Source organism: Halichoerus grypus, chromosome 3, assembly GCF_964656455.1.
Source record: "Halichoerus grypus chromosome 3, mHalGry1.hap1.1, whole genome shotgun sequence".
NCBI classification, from domain to species: domain Eukaryota; kingdom Metazoa; phylum Chordata; class Mammalia; order Carnivora; family Phocidae; genus Halichoerus; species Halichoerus grypus.
The window spans coordinates 5,398,621-5,417,796 of record NC_135714.1 but is presented as its reverse complement, the minus strand read 5'-3'; the positions used below and the strand labels follow the sequence as shown (position 1 = coordinate 5,417,796).

The 19,176-nt window shown below is 49.0% G+C and overlaps 1 protein-coding gene across 5 annotated transcripts in view; it reads right to left on the bottom strand.

The window, feature by feature from the left end:
- Positions 1–4,957: 4,957 nt before the first annotated feature.
- Positions 4,958–19,176, bottom strand: part of EVC2 (EvC ciliary complex subunit 2) — a 127,934-nt gene continuing 113,715 nt past the window's right edge. For all 5 annotated transcript variants that reach the window (XM_078068374.1, XM_036085913.2, XM_078068372.1 and 2 more), the window contains 5 exons: positions 15,073–15,287; positions 13,495–13,582; positions 10,668–10,864; positions 7,534–7,635; positions 4,958–5,643 (listed from right to left, as the gene is read on the bottom strand). In XM_078068374.1, the coding sequence (XP_077924500.1) occupies positions 5,373–5,643; positions 7,534–7,635; positions 10,668–10,864; positions 13,495–13,582; positions 15,073–15,287 (873 nt within the window). In that variant the 3' untranslated portion in view covers positions 4,958–5,372. The remainder of the gene's footprint in view (positions 5,644–7,533; positions 7,636–10,667; positions 10,865–13,494; positions 13,583–15,072; positions 15,288–19,176) is intronic.

The window sequence follows — 19,176 nt, the reverse complement described above, 5'->3', positions numbered from 1 at the left end:
TTGTCCACTCCTTAAGTGTGGTCTGTGCATAGTGACTTTCTTCCAAAGGGTACAGTATGGAAGAGGGCAGAACAATAACTCTATAGTGGAGAATCCTGACAAACACAACCTCATCCAGTTGATCAAGGGTAACACTAACAGTGTTAGGTCAAGCTGATGGTATCTCTCCTTGATATGATGTGATGAAATGGTATTTTCCCTCTGTAGTCTTCCTCTCAAAAACCCATAACCCCAGTCAATCATGAGAAGAACATCAGAAAAATTCCAACAGAGAAAAACTCTACAAAATATCAGACCAGTGCTCCACAAAACTGCCAAGGTCATCAAAAATAAGGAAAATCTGAGGAACTGTCACAGCCAAGGGGAGCTTAGGGAGACATGATGATTGAAAATAATGTTGATATCCTTGAGTGAAAAAATGAACAGAGCCTCTGTGACCTCTGGGACAACATCAGGCAGATTAACATGTGTCATCAGAGTTGCCAAAGAAGAGAAGGAGGTAGAACAAAAAAATTATTTGAAGATACAAAGACCAAAACTTTTATAATATTTGATGAAAACTATACAAATCCCCCCAAATCCAGCAAACCCCAAGCAGAAAACCACACAAAGGCAACCATAGTAGAATTGCTGCAAAACTCTGAGTTAAAAAAAAAAAAAGAGGCTGCTCTTATTATAAAAAATTTTTAAACAAGTAGAGGAAAAAAATACTGATATATGGAGAGGAACATTAAACCAATACAGCACACATTTTGTCAGAAACAAAGCAAGCCTGAAGACAGAGTGACATCTTTAAAGTAGTGAGTGAGAAAATGTAAAATGCTACAAACCTGGAATTTTATACTCAGTAAAAATATCTTTCAAAAATGAAGGCAATAAAGAGACTTTTGACATAAAGGATGAGAAAATTAATCACCAGCAAACTTGCACTAGAAGAAATATTACGGACATTATGTAGAAGAAAAATGAGACAAGATGGAAATATGGATCTACATTTTTTTTAAAAAGCACCAGAAGTTGTAAATATTTGCATGCACATAAAATACAGTTTTCTCATTTTAAATCTCTTTAAAAGATAACTGCTTCTAAAAAGTAAAATAATATCAGTGTATGTGGGAGTTTAACACAAAATAGAAGCAAAATGTGGCAAACATCAGAAAGGATGGAAAAGGGAATTGGAAGTATACCGTGTAAGATTCTTATATGTGAAGGCACATAGTACTATTTGAAGGTGGAAAATGATCAGTAAAAGATGTATATTGTAGACACTAGGGCAACCTCTAAAAGGAGAGGTATCGTAAGAAGATAAAACTGAATCATAAGAGACTCAGGGCAAAACAAGGCAGTAATGGAGAAAAAGTATCAAAGAATGAAAAACAAAATAGCAACTTAGTAGACTGAAACACAATCACAATTGTATCAACAAACACATTAAATATAATGGTACCAACATCCCAGTCAGAATTCAGAGACTGTCGAATTCACGGTCTGTGGGGAGCCAGTGATGGTTCATTTCCTGGGACTGGGGGAGGAAACCCCTCCCCTGAGCACACTACCCAAATAAAGGTAAACTTAACAGTAACGGTTACTATTGTGGTTGTTACTGCTTTTGGTGTTGGTGAACGAAGGCCAGAGAAGCAAGGGCGCACACAAGATGGTAACAAGATTGGCTCTCCTCACTCCCTGTAGCTGTGTGTTGGAGAATGGGTCAATGAGAACCCTAAGTAACTGCTTCTACCTCTGACCCATCCTCCACAAGGCCTTTAGCCTTACCTTTCCAAAACAAATCAGATAATGGCACTCCTCTGTTTATAAACTTTCTACAACAATAATAATACCTAACATTTATTGCGTGTTCCTTGTGCCAGGCACATTATAGGTATCATTTCATTAATTCTATAAAATAGGTGAGGAAACAGAGATTCACAGAAGATAGGTGGCTTCTCTTGGGCCACTCAGTAAATGGCAGATCTGAGAGGCAAACCCAGATCCACCTTATCCTTTGCGTCTTATTGTCACTCAATGGCTCCTTGGAAAGTAGGGGTTTCCCCTATAGAATAGCTAGGAAGGTAATTAGAGGACAATGCACAGGGGTCTTAGAAGAAATGGAGAGTCTTTGGAGGTCTTTCAGCAAGGGAGTGACTTAGATATGGCTACCATGGAGCAAACAGGCTGAGGCCAGCCTGGAGGGAAGGAGGCTGTTGGCACCAACCAGGAGAGAAGTGGTAATACCCTGTCCTGGGCAGGAGTGAAGGGGTGGAGGAGGACATAAATGTCAAGGCTAATGCAATGATACAATCAGCAAGATTTGGTCATCATATTTGGGGGCTGAGAAACAGGAAGATGTCTAGGATGACTGATAGGTTTCTGGCTTGGTACCATCCACTCAAGGAAGCTGATGAGTTCAGGGATGGACATGCTGTGGTTGAGGCATCTGTGAGGTGTCCAGGAGGAGATGTCCAGCAAGCTGTAGACATAAGTGTCTGGAGTCCAAGAAGAAGTCTAATCTGGAGATAAAGATTTGGGGTCATAAACATAAAGCTGTTCCCAAATCTCCCCAGTCAGGTTGGCTCTCAACCCCAAATCCCACAGCATGATTTTCATATATCTATTTTATCCCTTGCATTTAACAATTACTTATTTTTGTGTCAGTCAATTCAATCAGACTGAACTTATCATAGAAGATAGAATCCACAGGAAGCTGGGATTCAGAGAAGTTTAGCCATTTTCTCAATTTCATGAAGCTTATAAATAACAGAGCACAAACTTGAACTGAAGTCCTCTCAATCCAAGTTCCCTGGAGCTTCTCTCTCATGAGTAGGCTTCCATGTATTGTGGTAGGAACAGCCCCTTCTAGAAGGGTCACTGTGTTCACCTAGAGTGTCAATGGAAATGAAATGAGTCATCAAGCTCAATTTTGTGAATGTGTAAAAATATAATAAAACAAATAAGCTACATTTATTGTACACCAATATTTTATTGGACACTATGAACATAATAGCCAATATCTCCATTCTTTATGACACCTTAACTCTAAGGTAAGTAAGTATTAGGATCCCTGCTTTACAGATGAGGAGGCTGAGGTTCAGAGTGGTACAGTGACTTGCTCCAAAGTTGTCCAGCCAGGATTCAAATCTGATCTACCTGACTGCAGAAGCACAAACTTCCCCCAGTCTTCATGTTTGTCATGTAGTAGAGAAAGTAAATCAATAGTTGTCTTTCTCTGTCTATTAACATAGGGAGTTATTATTAGGTTGAAATGCTGTATTTTAAACAGCTTGGGCACCTCCTGTTGTTGCTAATAGCCTCTTCAATCAGCCTCCAGCCCATAATTTTGAGCTATTTTTTGAGATCCTTATGTGCAATCTGCTTTCAACCATGCAGAATTCTAGCAGAGCCCTGTAGAAGCAGGAAATTATTAGAAAGTCAGATGGGTCACCTTCAAGGGGAAGAGAAGGACACAGACGTGGTAGGCCCACACCACCATCAAGCATTTTACAGATCCAGTTCATCTAACCGTCACAACAAGGGATTTTCATCACCATTTTGTTGGTGACGACGAACATGAGGCTCAGAAAGGTCAGGTGACTTGCCCAGGGACACACAGCTCACAAGTGGTGGGGTGGGATGAACTCAAGTCATCTTACACCAAAGATCACGCATTTCCTACTCCACTACTCTATGTGTGAAAATCACTGCTCTTTGTCCTCTCTCTGCTCACCGGATCTTCTGATGGGAAAGCTGGCCCCATCAACTCTTCTTTTTTACACTTGAACTGCTTGCTCATGCTTATCCATTAATGTAGTGACATGGCCATGTGGCAGCTCATTATGGAAGAAGTATGACCCCCAGCAAAGGTCCCTCTTCAGCACGCTGATGCATGCTGGTGGGAAAGTATAAAGAAGACTTGGCCTTCTGGTCGTCAACAAACAAAATGTCTCATGGCAGATAGGGTTTGAAAGTTAGGAGATCTGGTTTCAAAACCCTATCCCTCCCTTGTAGGTGGTATGATCGCAGGCAAATTACTTATGCTCTCTGTGTCTCAGCTTCCTTGGCTGCAAAATGGGAGTAGTGATGCCCACCTTGCTGGGGTATTAGCGAGGACTGGAAGTGGGTTAAAGTAGCTGGAAGGGTCCAGCAGTGACTCTCCTGCAGCAGATGCTTCATCAGGGTCCCTTGTCTTCCCCTTGCTGGTGACAGGATTCCCTTCTCAATCATTTCCTACCCTTAGGAAAGGTGCACCGCAATTGTATTCTTTGCCTGGCTTTTAGAAAAGCTCATGCAATGATCCAGTCTAGGCCCAAGGAGACATCACTGGCCCAGCCACTGCTATGAAAGTGGAAAGGGTCAGAGCAGATAAAAGCACTCTGTGAAACACAAGGACCTGCGTGCAGTTTGCTTGTTGGCAAATGTGCCCACTGATCGAGTCTGGGAGAAAGGGAGAAGGTTTGGGGCCATAAAGAGTATGAACCATGGGGGCGCCTGGGTGGCTCAGTCGGTAACCGACCAACTGACCCTCCTGCCTTTGGCTTAGGTCATGATCACGGGACCCTGGGTTGGAGCCCCAAGTCAGGCTCCCTGCTCAGTAGAGAGTGTGCTTCTCCCTCTCCCTCTGCTGCTCCCCCTGCTCGTGCTCTCAATCTCTCTCTCAAATAAATAAATAAATAAATATTTTTTTTAAAAAATAGTATGAACCCTGATTCTGCTACTTACTGGTTTTGTGATCTTGCACACATCACCTCATCTTAAGCCTTTGGATTTCCTCATTTACGAAAGGGGGAAGTAACTCTAATTTGAGTTGGAGATCATATGCCCCAGTAGCTGGTACATTTTCTGGCCCCTGGAATAATAGAGGGCAAGTCTCTGTGGAACACAACAACGTGTAGCCAAAACACAAGAAGTAACTAAATATAAAGGATTCCTACATAAAGCAAAACCGAGTGCCACCGAGAAGAGCTTTATGTAAAATGCATTTATTTTTGAAAGTTCCCTTGATAAAAATAGAATATGTAACAAACACAAAATGCAGGAACAAAGAGCTTCACTTGGACACACAGCCCATATGCAGCCAGACGTTACAGGGGTATGAACTGGGGGCTAGGGTCTCCCCCAGACGCGCAGAGAGGTGAGACTGAAGGCAACAAGGGTTCAAGGCTGTCCCTCGTGATGCTGAGGAGGGTAGACCCTCTGGAAAATTGTAAGACCAGATTAAACTGAGTCCTTGAAAGTCGTGGGTGTTGGGGGGGTGTCTGGTCTTCTGCATGTGTGACTTATATCTGTGAGTTGTACACTATGAACACAGACACACACACACACACGGGCAGAGGAAAAAGAAAACTCTGTCTTCAGACTCCCTGGAGCTTTCCTTAGGACTAGTCCATGCCCAAGGCCCAAGTGGCCTTTTTGGCATTTAGAAAGTTCTTCTTCTTCCTCCTGGGCGGAATATGCAATGAGATCTCTGGTTCCTTTGGATTTCTGAATATAAAGAGCTTCTCGCCTGTGTTTAATAAATCAATGGTCTCTGCCCCTACAATGGGCACGGCAGCCAGTTCTCCGATGGACTCCAGGGACAGGTGTGGCCAGCTTCCTTTTCCAGGCAATACCACCCTCTCTCTGAGAGGGGGACATGTCTTCTTTAATATACTAAAGAAAGAACAGAAGATCAGATTTGACATTTTTGGCAACTGACCCTCCTGAGTGTCCTGATGGGCTTCTCCGGGAGAACTCACTTTGGGTCCTTAGGTCCTCAATCAGGTATCACTTTAATGAAAGACACTGCGGTCATCAGATTGCCCCTGAAATGAGCTGAAGCCTGTGGCAGGTGGCGTCTACAGACAACTCTTCCTGACTCATGACTGTTAACTTTGCAGAAGGTTTGCAAGCCTCTTGTCATCATGTTGTTCGTTTGAAATTGGCCCTGGTCAGTGTAGGTACACTGTGGAAATTGGGAAATGCTACAAATCAGAGCATCTGTCTCTGTCTCTCTCCCTACCAGCAGATGGTTCAGCGTTTACCAGGATTTCACCGCCTGTGAGCCTCATACCCAAAGCAGGCTGATGAGATCTGACTACAAAGCAAGAGTTAGAGGTCAGGCCAACTGTGTTTGAAACAGAAAAATGACATCTTTGGGGATGTCCCATAAAAGGATTGCGGGAATCCTGTCCATGAGTGGTCCAGCCCCTAAATCCCTGGATGCTCTTGGTAATGGCCAGGACTACTTCTAAGAGCCCTATACCAGCTAAAAGCCACAGGGTTCTCTCTGTGTCCAAGCAGTGCATGCCATGGCCATGCTACTGAGGGTCACCTACTAGACGTCGCTGACAGGCTTGCTGACCCTTCCAGGGCAGATGTGGCAGATGAGGCTTCATTGCCTCCTGCCCTTGCAGCTGGTATGAATCTGAGCAAGGATCCCAACCCAGCTCTGTGTGATTCAGTCTCTCGTCTTCCTGCCATAGCTCTAAGAGCCTCCAGGCGGGGCACAGGCTAGGAGAGTGAGCCAGGGGAGTGGGACCAGTACTCCTCCTGATCTGTACTCACTCCGCTCACATTAAGTGCAGCCTGGGAGTGCCTTTGCTCCCCCATCCCAATCTGGAGGGAGTGACTTCTGCTCCTTCATGGAGGACTTCACATTTATACAGCTTGAATTTAATTTTCTTGGTTTGGGCTCAAAATCCTGATCTAATTTCTTTGGGACTAAATTCTGACATCCAGACTATGATCAATGGCTGAGGAATTGTTAACATGGACAATTCATGAAGCTTGGCCTCAGCACCTTTACCGTCGCTGAGAAACTAGGGAAGAGGCAGGACTCAGGTCACATACTTCCCTTGGACATCGACTGTTTCCAGAGCACGCACTGGATATGATCACTTTCTACCCTGTTATGAATCCACCTGACGTCACTCTTTCTCCAAAGCTTTTCCAGTGGGAAACACTGGACGCACTTGGTCAACTGTAGCAATCTAAAACTACCCTGCCCCTGACTTTCCTCTGACCTCCAGGTGTGCAGAAACCACAGCTAAAAGAGAAAGGTGCTCGATGGAGTGGAAAGATCACTGGCCTGCAAGTCTAGGGAAAGAAAGGGGTTAGTCAGATGCTCCCAAATCCATGGCCACCGTTTCCCAGCTGCAGGCTTGATGCCTCTTCCTCTGACCTCCCTGAGCTCCAGTGTTACCATCCCCACTTTCTGGAAGACTGGGAGGCTCAGTGCTGTAGGTGGCAAAGGGCTTTGTAAACTATAAACTCCAAACAGCAATACGGATTTACTCTCCCTTTAAGGACATCCCATTTGAAAACTGCCATGAGTTAAAATAAATACAGTAAAGTGCTAACAAATGATAACAGAACATTCTCCCACTGACAGCAAGAGGCTTATCTTCAGCTCCTAAACTAAGTCCACTGTGAGTAAAGACTGTGGTCTTTCGGGAAGGAACGTGGGTATGGCTGCAGTCACCCTCTCCCAGGTTCCTGGGCCCCTCACCTCCCGTCCCACACAAGGCAACCGAGCTGACCGGAGCAGGGGCCCAACGTTACCTCTCCTTCCTTTCTCGGGCCCAGAGCATCTTCTCCAGTCCTCTGCTTATCAGTTCTCCTCGCAGTCGGCCTTCCAGGGCTTGCCACCAGCCCTGGTGCTTCCTGAAGGCAAGAAGGGAGGGTCTTAATATTTCCTAGAATAGACTTTTCCTGAAAAGCACAATGGCACTCTATCCCTCAACATGACCTTGGGCTGACAGGAAGAACTCATTTTCATGGTCTGTCTGTCACTCAAGGCACACAGATCGAGAACCTTCTCTGGTCGAGATACAATCTCTGCCCCCAAGGGGTTCCCAGTGCGGGGGTCAGAGCCGGGTAACGGGTGACATCAGTCAGACAGCAGAAGGCTGACTAGAGGTGGGGACACTTGAGGTGAGTCCTACATCCCTACAGAGGGAGGACATAGAGCATGTGTGGAGGAACGCGATCTATGTGTTAACTTATGGAGGGTCCACCACGCCCCCTTACTCTCCCAGGTACACTAGTGCCTACAACAGTGGACACAGTAGGAGCTCAGGAGTGTTTTATGAATATATTAAGAAAGTTGAAATAGCACAGCGGAAGCTTGGGAGGTGGGCTGGCCCAGGAACCCTAATGCTACGTGAAGGACTGTGACTCTCCCCGTAGGGGAAGGGACACTGCAGTGTCATGTAGGAGAGGGCCTTGGGCTCACGTCTGTTCAGTAAAGGACACTGTGGAACCCAGAGTCCTGTCTGTTCTCTGCTCTGACCAAGCTGGTTCACACTGCCTGGCTGGTGGTGGAGACGGACCCTCTCCCTCGCTGAGCCAGCTCACTCTCCCAGGAGTCGAACTCTTGGGCAGAGAAAATGGTCCTCTGAGGGCAGCACCCCAGAGAGCGTATCTTTTGTACTCTCCTGGTCCTGCCCGTCCCAGGACCTGGGCATCCGGCTCTCCCTGGGTTTTGACCGGTCCCTCACACACCCTTTCTTGCTGAGATTAGGCAGCTTTTGTTGATTGAAACCCTAGACCCTGAACTTGTGGCCAGGCACCAGGTGCTTGGGCCAGAGGAGTGGTGACTGCCTTGCCCTCGGAGACTGTGGCAGGTGGCCTAGAGATCCAGAATTGATCCAGTCCAGTTGGCCATGAGGCAGGGCAAAGAAATGGCACACGCACACTCCACACTCGTGGTGACAGCCACCCTGAGTTCTCTTGCCTTGTCCATCAGCAATCTCTGCTTACCAGCCTCCCAAACTGAGCTGGCTGAAGGCACAGCCCAGTAAACAAGGTCCTCGTGGGTGGCCACATTCCTGCTTCAGGGTCACCTCCAATATCTGCGCGTCCCTCTCTGGCTGTGCACTGAGAGAAACCACCTGTGGCATGCAGCTCTCTGACCCTGCCCACAACCAATCCCCTAACCACACCCACACCAGGCCCAACCACGCCCACACCCAGCCCTCTGACCACGCCCAGCCCTCTGACTACACCCGCCCCTCTGGCCACGACCACACCCAGACCTCTGACCACGCCCACACCCAATCCTCTGACCACACTCACACCCAGCCACCCATCCCTCTGACAGCACCTACCCGGTCCTGACCATGCTCATACTCATCCCCTGAACACACGCACCCAGGCCTGCCCATGCCCAGGCTCAGCCCTCTGACCACACCTGCCCACGCCCATACCCAGCCCTCTGATACCTGCCCAGCTCTGACCACGCCCATGCCAAGCCCTCTGACCACGCCCACACCCAATCCTCTGACCACACTCACACCCAGTCACCCATCCCTCTGACAGCACCTACCCGGTCCTGACCATGCTCATACTCATCCCCTGACCACACGCACCAGGCCTGCCCACGCCCAGGCTCAGCCCTCTGACCACCCCGTGGACTCCCACCCCTACTGCGCGGCTGTTCCCACGTCCCACCCTGCCTCTCACCCAGCCCTACTCTTCCCCCTTAGCAGTGCTTCTTACCTTTTTGAGTCAGGGACCCCTTGTGACCCTGATATAAAGACACTGCCCCCTTTCTCAGGAAAATCATGCACCTACACGTCTGCGAGCACAGTCATGCCGCTTCGGCCGACTCGTGGGCCCTGGTGGCGGAGGCTGGCTTCACTGCCTGGCGGTCAACACTCTTTTCAGGTGTGGTTGTGGCTTTTCTGGCTACCTCGTCCCCCCCAAACTCTATTCTCAAGTGGCCCAGCTGCTGTTCCCACACCCACTCACTCCATACCTGTTTCCTGCCCTTCCTGATAAATTTAGAGCCTTTGATGACCAAATTCACACCCAGAACCTGCTTCTAAAGCAAAGTATCTAGGCAGCATTATCCGTAATCGAGGAAAAAAATGAATCCAAACCGAACGTCCCGTCAGAGGGTAATGGCTGCACCCACTATGCTACACTCCTCCGAGGAATATTACACAGTCGTTAACAACAGTACCTATGAAGGGGTTTCAGTAACTGCCACGTATGAATTTGAAATTCATAAAACAGCAGGGAATAGAGCCTAAATGGTGTGATAATTATTGCATAGAACGATGTCCGCACATGGACAAGAGTCAGAAGGAAATAAGCAAACTCCCCGCGCTGTAAGGTTCTGAGGAGCAGGACGCGAGGTTGTATGTGCTCGGATTACTACACACGCAGATACTCGTATGGGTTTTACACACACTCACACACATGCACACACCAAACACACTCATAAAACCCAGCAATAAATAAAAATCAAACCCAGAAACACATTCTGGACGAAGAATTGTAAGAAAATGCTCTCAGCCATTTTCTTCAGATAGTCTGAAGACTATCTTCAGACAGTCACAGAATGTCTTCAGGACATTCCTTTTTCTTCTTTTTCCTTGTATGTATTTTTTACACTTCCTTTAATGTGTGTGTATGACATTTATGGGAGGGGAAATATTTTCTTAAGATTCTACTTGAAAAATAAATTGGTGACGAAGATAAAAGTCTGAACAAAATTCTTAGGCCTCCCATGACTTAAAAAGGGTTCCTGGCCACCGGTCTGGATGTCCTTTGCTCCCGGAGCAATGAAGTGCCGACCAGTAGGGTGTGTGTGCTGGGCCTGCAGGGTCCGGCTTCCTCCCTGCTTGTGTTCCCTTCATGATGGAATCCCCCCCAACTCTTTTCTAAAAGCAGCCCGATGCCGCACTCACCTCCTCCTGCCCAGGTCGGCCTGCTCCCCGCCACCATCAGTCTCTACCATGTGGTCCGGATGCTTCTGGCTGCCCGGGTCCAGCGCGGCCAGGAGCTCAGACTGCGAGGCCGCGGGCAGAGCCACGCTCAGGAGCCGGCGCAGCGTGCCCCCTGGCACCATCGCCAACCTGGACAGGTACGACGCCAGTCTCAGCTCCTAGAGGGGTTAACGGGAAGCTCGTGACCTCACTGCTCTCACCTTGATGAACGACACGTTTTAATGGACGAGACAGTCTTAGGACGTTTTGTCCCACAGAGATAAATATTTTAGCAGCTCGGTCGTGGAAACACATCCCCAAATTCACAGAGCTGTCAAGAAAAGTCTGTGTGGTCAGCAACCCTGGCTCACTGCAATGCATCCAAACCCTTCATCCGTCCTCCCGACTGCTCTCAACACACGCACCAGAGCCGCACCTCGGGCCAGCAGCAGGGCCAACTGGTGAGGCTTTTCCTCTCCTGCTTGGAGCAAACAGCACAGCTCAGCAAACAACTGGAATGTCCCCGGACCAGCAGATGGTTGAGGAAGCTAGGCTATGGGCACACCTGGATGGGTGCCGCGTGGAAAGAGCCTGTCTCCACAGGTCACATCCTATCAGAGTTCTGTGTCTTTCTTTCCAGAACTGACAAGATGCAGACATGGAGAAGAGAGTTGTGGTTGCCGGGGGTCAGGGATGGGAGAGGAGTGGGTGCACCTGGAAAGGGGCGGCGCAAGGCAGGTCTTTGTCCCGATGGAACAGTCCTGTATCTTGCTTATGGTGCTGGTTACGTGAGTCTACATGTGATGAACTGACACAGAACCATACACACATTTTGTAAATATGTCATACATTGATACAGTGCTAGAACTTGTAAGAGGCAACCATGGGGGGAAACTGAGTGAAACATGGGGTGGGGTTCTAGAACTCTCTATACTAGCTTTGTAACTTCCTGGAATCTAAAAGTGTTTCAAAATAAGAGGTTAAAAAAATGAGTGAGTATGGCTTCTGCACTCTGGAAAGCTTCGATTGGCCTCCAGCCCCACTGCACAGAAAGAACACTGTGTGTCCTGGGACAACGCCCTTCTTTCTCTCTGTGCTCAGCTTCCTTATTTATGAAGTGGGGTAACTATACCACCCACGGCACAGGCTCCCGTGAGAATAGAATGACTGCCACGTGTGGAACGGTCCCACGCTGGCGAGACACAGACAGCAACATGCCTTTCTTCTCCCACACTCCGGGGACAAAAGTCTGAAGCCACTTCCACTGGGCCAAAGTCAGGGTGTCAAGAGGGCTCATTCCTGCTCAGGCTCTAGGGATAATCCGTCTTCTTGCCTCTTCCAGCTTCTAGCAGCCGCCTGCCTGCCTGGGCTCATGGCCCTTCCTGTGTCTTCAAAGTGCATCCCTCCATCCTCTGCCTCCACCATGGTCACACGGCCCTGCCTTCTCCCTGTGCCTGCTCCTGCCTCCCCCTATACAAGGACCCTTTCCCTCCTTCCTGCATGGATTTCTGTTGTTTTAATTTTAATCTGTTTAAATTTTAAGGAATTTCAGCAATGAGGAAAAGCACAAAGATGAATGTTAAAATAATTATTCCAAATGCCTTTATCCAGAAATAATTATCAGTAATATTGGGCAAGCACCATTCCAAGCATCTTTCTAGACATATATGTAGATGGATGGATGGATGGATGGATGGATGAGGGATGGATGGATGGGGATGGATGGATGGATGGATGGATGGATGGGGGATGGATGGGGGAATGGATGGATGGGGATGGATGATGGATGGATGGGGGATGGATGGATGGGGGATGGATGGATGGATGGATGGGGATGGATGGATGAGGGAGGGATGGATGGATGGATGGATGGATGGGGGATGAATGATGGGGATGGAGGATAGATGATGGATGGATGGATAGATGGACAAGTGGATGGATGGATGGATGGACAGGTGGATGGATGGATAGGTGGGTGGATGGATGGATAGATGGACATAACTATAAAAATGAGATCATAATGCACATCAAAACATCAAATACTATTCAGTTTATGTATTTATTTTGTTGACTGCCTGCTCTCCCCACTAGAATATCAACTCCTGGAGGCATGGACTTTATCCCTTGTGTTTACTACTGAAATCCCAGTGCCCAAGACAGCCCTTGCTGCTTACTAGAAGCACAGTGAATATTTATTCATGAGCAAAGCCTCTTCAGAGGATGTCAGGGTCTTTGAAGTCAAGGGGACTCCACCTTGTCTACAAAAGGCTGCAGTCACCCTGGAGCCTCGAGGGGGTAAAGAGAGGAGTTCCGAGAGGAATGGGTCTGGGGTCCCGGCCTCTCCCACAGCACAGGGAGCCTGCCTCGCTGGGTTAGTGCCATTCATTTCTTAAGGGGCACCCCCTTCCCATGTTATTCGTGCGGGAATGAGGAAGTATCTTGCTTTAAAGGGAACACACAGTGGCATGAAACGGAATGGCTAGAGCATTTAAAGAGAGTGAAACCTGATTTCAGTGGCCAGCTTTGTTCCTGGCGGAGCCCCCTCTGTGCATGTTAAACTCGCATCAATCAGAGAAGAGGAAACACGTCTGGGTGCCTGGCGAGTCTCAGAAAAGAGGCTGAGCAGGACCATCACTGTTGCTGCCCCTGGGCCTGACGGGAATGTCCTCTGCCTGCTGGCCTGGTGCCAGGCGCTGGTCAGCAATCCACTCAGCAGCTGCCCGGGTCCCGCTGTCACCCCGCCCGGGCCACAGGTGAGGACACGTGCTCTGAGGAGGGCCGGCCCACGACCCGGCTGATGGGTCCTCACCTGGTTGTACAGGGTTGCAAAGGTGTCGATCTCCACATTCTCCAGCCAGTCCTCCAGCACGACGCTCTGGTCTCGCTCCTCTTTCCAACTGGAGTGCAGACAAAATCTACGTGAGTCCACTTTGGTTACAACGTGATCCCAGGAGAAGACCATCTAGTTATTTAAATAACAATCACAAATCTCATCTGTATATTTTTAAAAATCTATTGAAAGAGATGACCAGAAGAAGCGTATCTCTTCTTGTTCTAGAACATTTCTTTTGCAAATATCGTATTACGGAGGCCCGCCAGGACAGAGGGCTCTTCAAAGGGAGAAGTTTTGTGGGAGCTGTATGGAGACATTTCTGTGGCTTTGCTGGGCCATCGGTGGTCCTACTTGGAAAACTCTCAGGATTAGTTGTCATGCTCAAGTCCTCGCCCACCATGTGCCCCCCGCGTGGAAGCAGACCCAGAACCATGTTCCCAGCCTGGTCCCGGCTCTGGCCACAGAGGCCGGTGGCGCCTTTCCACGTGGGGGTCCCCCTCAGGCCTTCTGACTTCCATGTGAGAGGGTCTACAGCCTACCCGGTCCCTTAGCTGATAGAGGTGGCGCCATGAATGATCCACCCTGCATTCTTGTCGGCTAACACAACCACAAACTCATGTCAAAAGCTTTTCTTGTGAGCGATTTCCACCACGAAGAATGAGGCATGCAAGAGGGTCATATACCCGAAAATCCTGGTGTAAACCAGGTCGGCGTCTCCGGGCCTTCTTTATGAGATCCAGCCTCTCATACAATTAGTTCAGTGGAGCAGAACTGCACTTTGATGTTGTAGTTCCAGGAAAGCATAATCAAATACATTAAAATAACCTGTAAACTCACCATCCAGAAGTCACATCCGTTACAACTGAGTCTCTTTGCTGCTAATTAGTTTGTGCACGTGTGTTTTCAAAAACATAATCACACCACGTCTCTAGTTTGTACCCTGTCCTTTCCATATCAACGTTATATTCACAGTGGAAAACTACGAGTCGTTAAAAGTACGTTTTCTAAGAGTTCTTAATGCCCTGGGCAAAGGATAATTGTCTGTTAATTAAGAAGAATGCAAAGAACAGCCCTAACAAAAGATGGGGGCTCTGTCTGTTTTATAATTTTACAAAAGCAGGATATGGACTATTGTGTTCACGGTGAGATCTGAGTTAAGGTCTGTATTCACTGCATCGCACTGGTGTTTGGACAAAGCGCTATGATTATGTACGATGTTACCACTGGGGAAGGCGGGATGAAGAGCACATGGACCTTCCCTGCACTATTTTTGAAATTTCTTGTGAGTCTACAACTATTTAAAAATAAAAAGCTTAAAAAAATATGTTCAATGAAAACCTCAATGATCTTACAAAGAAAATAACCCAAAGTATAGTTAGATGTCAGGGAAGAAGTGTGCTCCTAAGTCAGCAGCTGGTGTCTGAGCGCTGGGAGGACGCCTCAGACAAGAGCGTGACAGCCGGGGGCAGCGTCCAGCTGAGTGGAGAGGCCAGGGGCCCCTAGGCCTGCAGAGGACCCATCTCACACGGCGCCACCGCCGGGCACTGGGCTCACCTCTGCTGCTGGCGCTCCAGTAATTTCCGGCCCTGGCTCAGGGCCTGCTGCAGGACAGCAGAGACCTGCCTTCCAGAATCTGCATCCTCAGGCTCTGCCAGAAGCCCGGGCTCGTCCCCAGCCCACTGCTGCCGACTCGCCAGAGCCCGCTGTAGCTGGACTGCCTCCTGGTGTGCCAGCTTGTCTTCCAGCTTCCTCTCCAGCTCTTGGAGCTCCTGTGCACAGAAGGCGAGGGGTCCACAGATTAAATCAGACCTCCTGGGCCTGGCATGATCCGCTCTTGCCTGCGTCCCCTGTCCAGCTGTGCCAAATAGCGCAAGGAGGCCACACCATGACCTCTCACGCCTTCCTGCCTTCGCACATGCAGCTCCCACCACCTGCAGGGCCCTCCTCTGTTTGCCTGGCTACTCCCGAGTCTCCCTTCGAGCCCTGGCTCAAGAACTTCCGCAGGGAAGGGCCCCTCAGGTCCTGGGATGGTACAGACTCCCTCTCTGAAGGCGCCCACTCACCCTCCCCTGTATATGCCCGTCACAGACTGAATGTCTGCAGCCCCTCACATTCCTATGTTGAGGCCTTCATCCCTAGCAGGATGGGATTTGGGAGTGGGGCTTTGGGGAGGCAGTTGAGTTTAGATGAGGTCATGAAGGTGGGGCCCCATGATGGGATTAGTGTCCTTCTAAGGCGTGGAAGAGAGAGACCAGGACCCCCACTCTCTGCCAGGTGAGGACTCAATAAGAAAGTGGCTGTCTGCAGGCCAGGAAGAAAGCTCTCAGCAGCAACAGACTGCTGGCGCCTTGATCTTGGACTTCCAGCCTCCGGAACTAGGAGAGAACCATCTGTTGTTTTAGCCCCCAGGCTATGGTGTTTTGTTCCAGAAGCCTGAGCCAACTCAGACACTGCCCCATCTTTGTAGCTGCCTGATGTCCCTGTACCCTTCTGTTAGAGTGTGAACTCCAGGGGACAGGGCTGCATCTCCAGCTCGGTGTCTGCAGCGCTCAGCACCGAGCCCACCAGATGGCACCTGTCACTGATAATATGTTAAGGCACCAGCACACATTCATCCATCTGGGGTGAAGCCTGTGCCAGAGCACAGCCACCACGGTTGACACTGATGGGACCCACAGCACGCTGGGCGCCGTTCCTAGTGCTCACTATATGTTAATCTCATTGAGTCCTTGTAACAACCCTAGGGAATACACACTCTTATTTTCCCCATTACAGAGGAGGAGATTAAGGCAAAAGAATTAAAGTAGTTTGCTGTCTCATGCAGCTCTTTGGTGGCAGAGCCAGAATCTGAGCCAGGCCAGGTCACGCCAGGGTTTGTGTCCTTAACCATCATGCTATACTGCCTCTCATTGACCAAGCAGAAGAAATCTGCATTCTTGGGCCAATAGAATCAGATCATCTGGCTATAAGAGGCTGTGCAGAATGCAGACATATTGAACCCATTACTCACCAGATAGGCCAGGGCTCTAAGTGGGGGCAGGGGGTGAAACTGCGGTTTAGTCCTAAGGGGCTTCGGATGGGCTCCTTAGAGGATGGTAGTCCATCATCTTCCTAAAATAAGTGCAGAAGAGTCTGCCTTTCTGCCAAGGAGCCAAAGCTTACATCAAATTGTCAAAAGAGCCTCAAAGCCCCCCATGGCTCAGAAACACTGCTCAAGAACCAAGAGTGAAGAAAAGGGGGCCAGAGAGGGAAACCGAGGCCATCGTGTGCTGAGCATTTGGGTTTTGCCCCCAGGGCCATGGAAGCCTTTGAACACTTCTGAGCAGGGCCTTCTAACACATGGACGTTTCTAATTACGACCATCCGTCTTGTTGCAGCATCCCAAAGGTAAACATAACCAAACACAGAGCTCGCAACACCTAATGAGTTTCTGACAGCGCGTTCTGTCAGCACACCCGGAGCCTAGTCGTGCACCACTCACTGATCTCAAACTCTCGCTGGCCAGCCCTGACCACTGTGTGGGGAAGGCAGGCTCGAACCCACAGCTGCCAGTGTCTCCAAAGCATGAGTAGAGCACAGAGAGCACACATTTTTTCCAAGACCAGGTGAGTCCTGGCTGAGAACAGAAAATGAGGTGGGAATGTGTCCTGCAGGTTGTGACTGCTGACAGCACATTCTCCCAGAGGCCAGCCTGGCCCCCAGACTCCTTCCACACCCCGTGCAGCCACCTGCCACTTTGCACGAGTGGAATTCCAAGGCCTGATTCTGGAACTCTCCTCACTGGAGTTTCATTGCTGAGGGCAGGGAGCCCGGGACCACAGCTGTCCTGTCCACCCCTCTCTCCAACAGGGAGCCCAGGGCCTGGCTCACAGAAGAAAGAACAGTCACGATCAGCATCATCGTCTTGATTATTCATAATAATGACGTCGGCTAGCATGTACTGCTAGACTCGATTCAGCACAAGGTAGAAATGTGTTATTATCCCATTCTATAGATACGGTGGTTGAGGCACAGAGAGTACCCATCAAACTCCTGAAGTCGTAAATCTGCACGGGAGCCTCAGTGAGGAGTGATTTCAGGTTTCTCTGATTCTGGGCCCCATCCCTCAGCTCTGCTGTCTCTGGTAAGCACTCCGTAGGTATAGGTTGAATGAACAGTTAGACGGATAGATAATGAGATGATAGACTGGCAGAGAGTTCCAGGCCTTTTATTGGGCAAAAGGGATCAGGGGTGAATGAGACATGGCCCCTGGACTGTGGGAACTCAGAGTCTAGCGTGGACGACAGCCTTACAGTTATAGTGATAGTAACAGCCATCACCTGCTATCGCAGAGATTCGGGAGGGAGGGTGTGTGAGCACAAAGCTGAAAGAGACCAACTCTGCCCGAGGGAATCATGGATGGCTTCACAGAGGAGGCAACATTTGGCTTGTCTCAAAATATGGATATGAGCTTGCAAAGGGGTGAAGCAGAAGCGAGGCAGAGGTAATTCAGAGGAATGGAGGCCTGAACGTCGCTCAAGGGTGCAGGAGAAGGTCCGGGGGTTGAAATGCGGGGTCCCTCTGAGAGTAGTGAAGGAGAGGGTTTTAAATAATCCAGAGTTGAGGGTGGGGCTGTCAATGATCGTTTCTGTTTTTCAGAGAGACTCCTCGGGCTGCAGTGTAGAGGGGGCCAGAGTAGGCAGAGGGAAACTGATGTGAGGACAGGAGCCAGGCTTTGCAGAAGGCACAGGCTCTGCTTTCCAGGGACGGGAGCTTGGTGCAATGCCGAAACCTTCCTGAGCCTCCCTCCTTCATCTGTAGAATGGGTATCAAAGCATCATGGGCTTGACAGAAGGTTCAAACCCTTCCCACGATGCTTTGGACTTAATGAGAGCCCGATTAAAGGAAGCAACTTACTATTAGTGTTATTTTTCTTTTTCACATCTGGATCCGTCAGCAGCAAAGCTGGGCCAGCAAAAGTCAAAAGTGAGGACAAAAGTTCAGGAAGAATCCACAGACTGGGTGACTAACAGCAAGTGGGCAGTAAGCCAGAGGAAGAGCAGAGGAAGACCCTGGGTTCAGGCTTGGAACAGTGGGTCTTCAGGGCGGATACCGTGGGTATAGTCGGTCCCGGGTCCCTTTATCCATTATGAGGAAGTCCATCCTCCGTAGCTTTGCCCATCATGCTGCTTGGCCCCGTGATTTAGTTATGCCTTGCCCATGTTCCCATTTCACAAGAGGAGTCTAAATCTTTCATCCAGGGCGCCTGGGTGGCTCAGTTGGTTAAGCGACTGCCTTCGGCTCAGGTCATGATCCTGGAGTCCCTGGATCGAGTCCCACATCGGGCTCCCTGCTCGGCAGGGAGTCTGCTTCTCCCTCTGACCCTCCCCCCTCTCATGTGCTCGCTCTCTCTCATTCTCTCTCTCTCAAATAAATAAATAAAATCTTTTAAAAAATAAATAAATAAATAAATCTTTCATCCAAGGAGGTGCGCTCGATATGGTTCTCTCACGAGCCCTTTCTTCCAAAGCATTTCATTTCATGCTTTTTTAATTCCCCTAAATGTCTAACAGCTTAAAAGCCCGTTCACAATGGGAAAGCGGTTTTCACAGAATGATCAAACTGTGGAATGAAAATCTAGAATCTCGAGCCAAACCACAGGTTTGTCTTCCCTCTGAA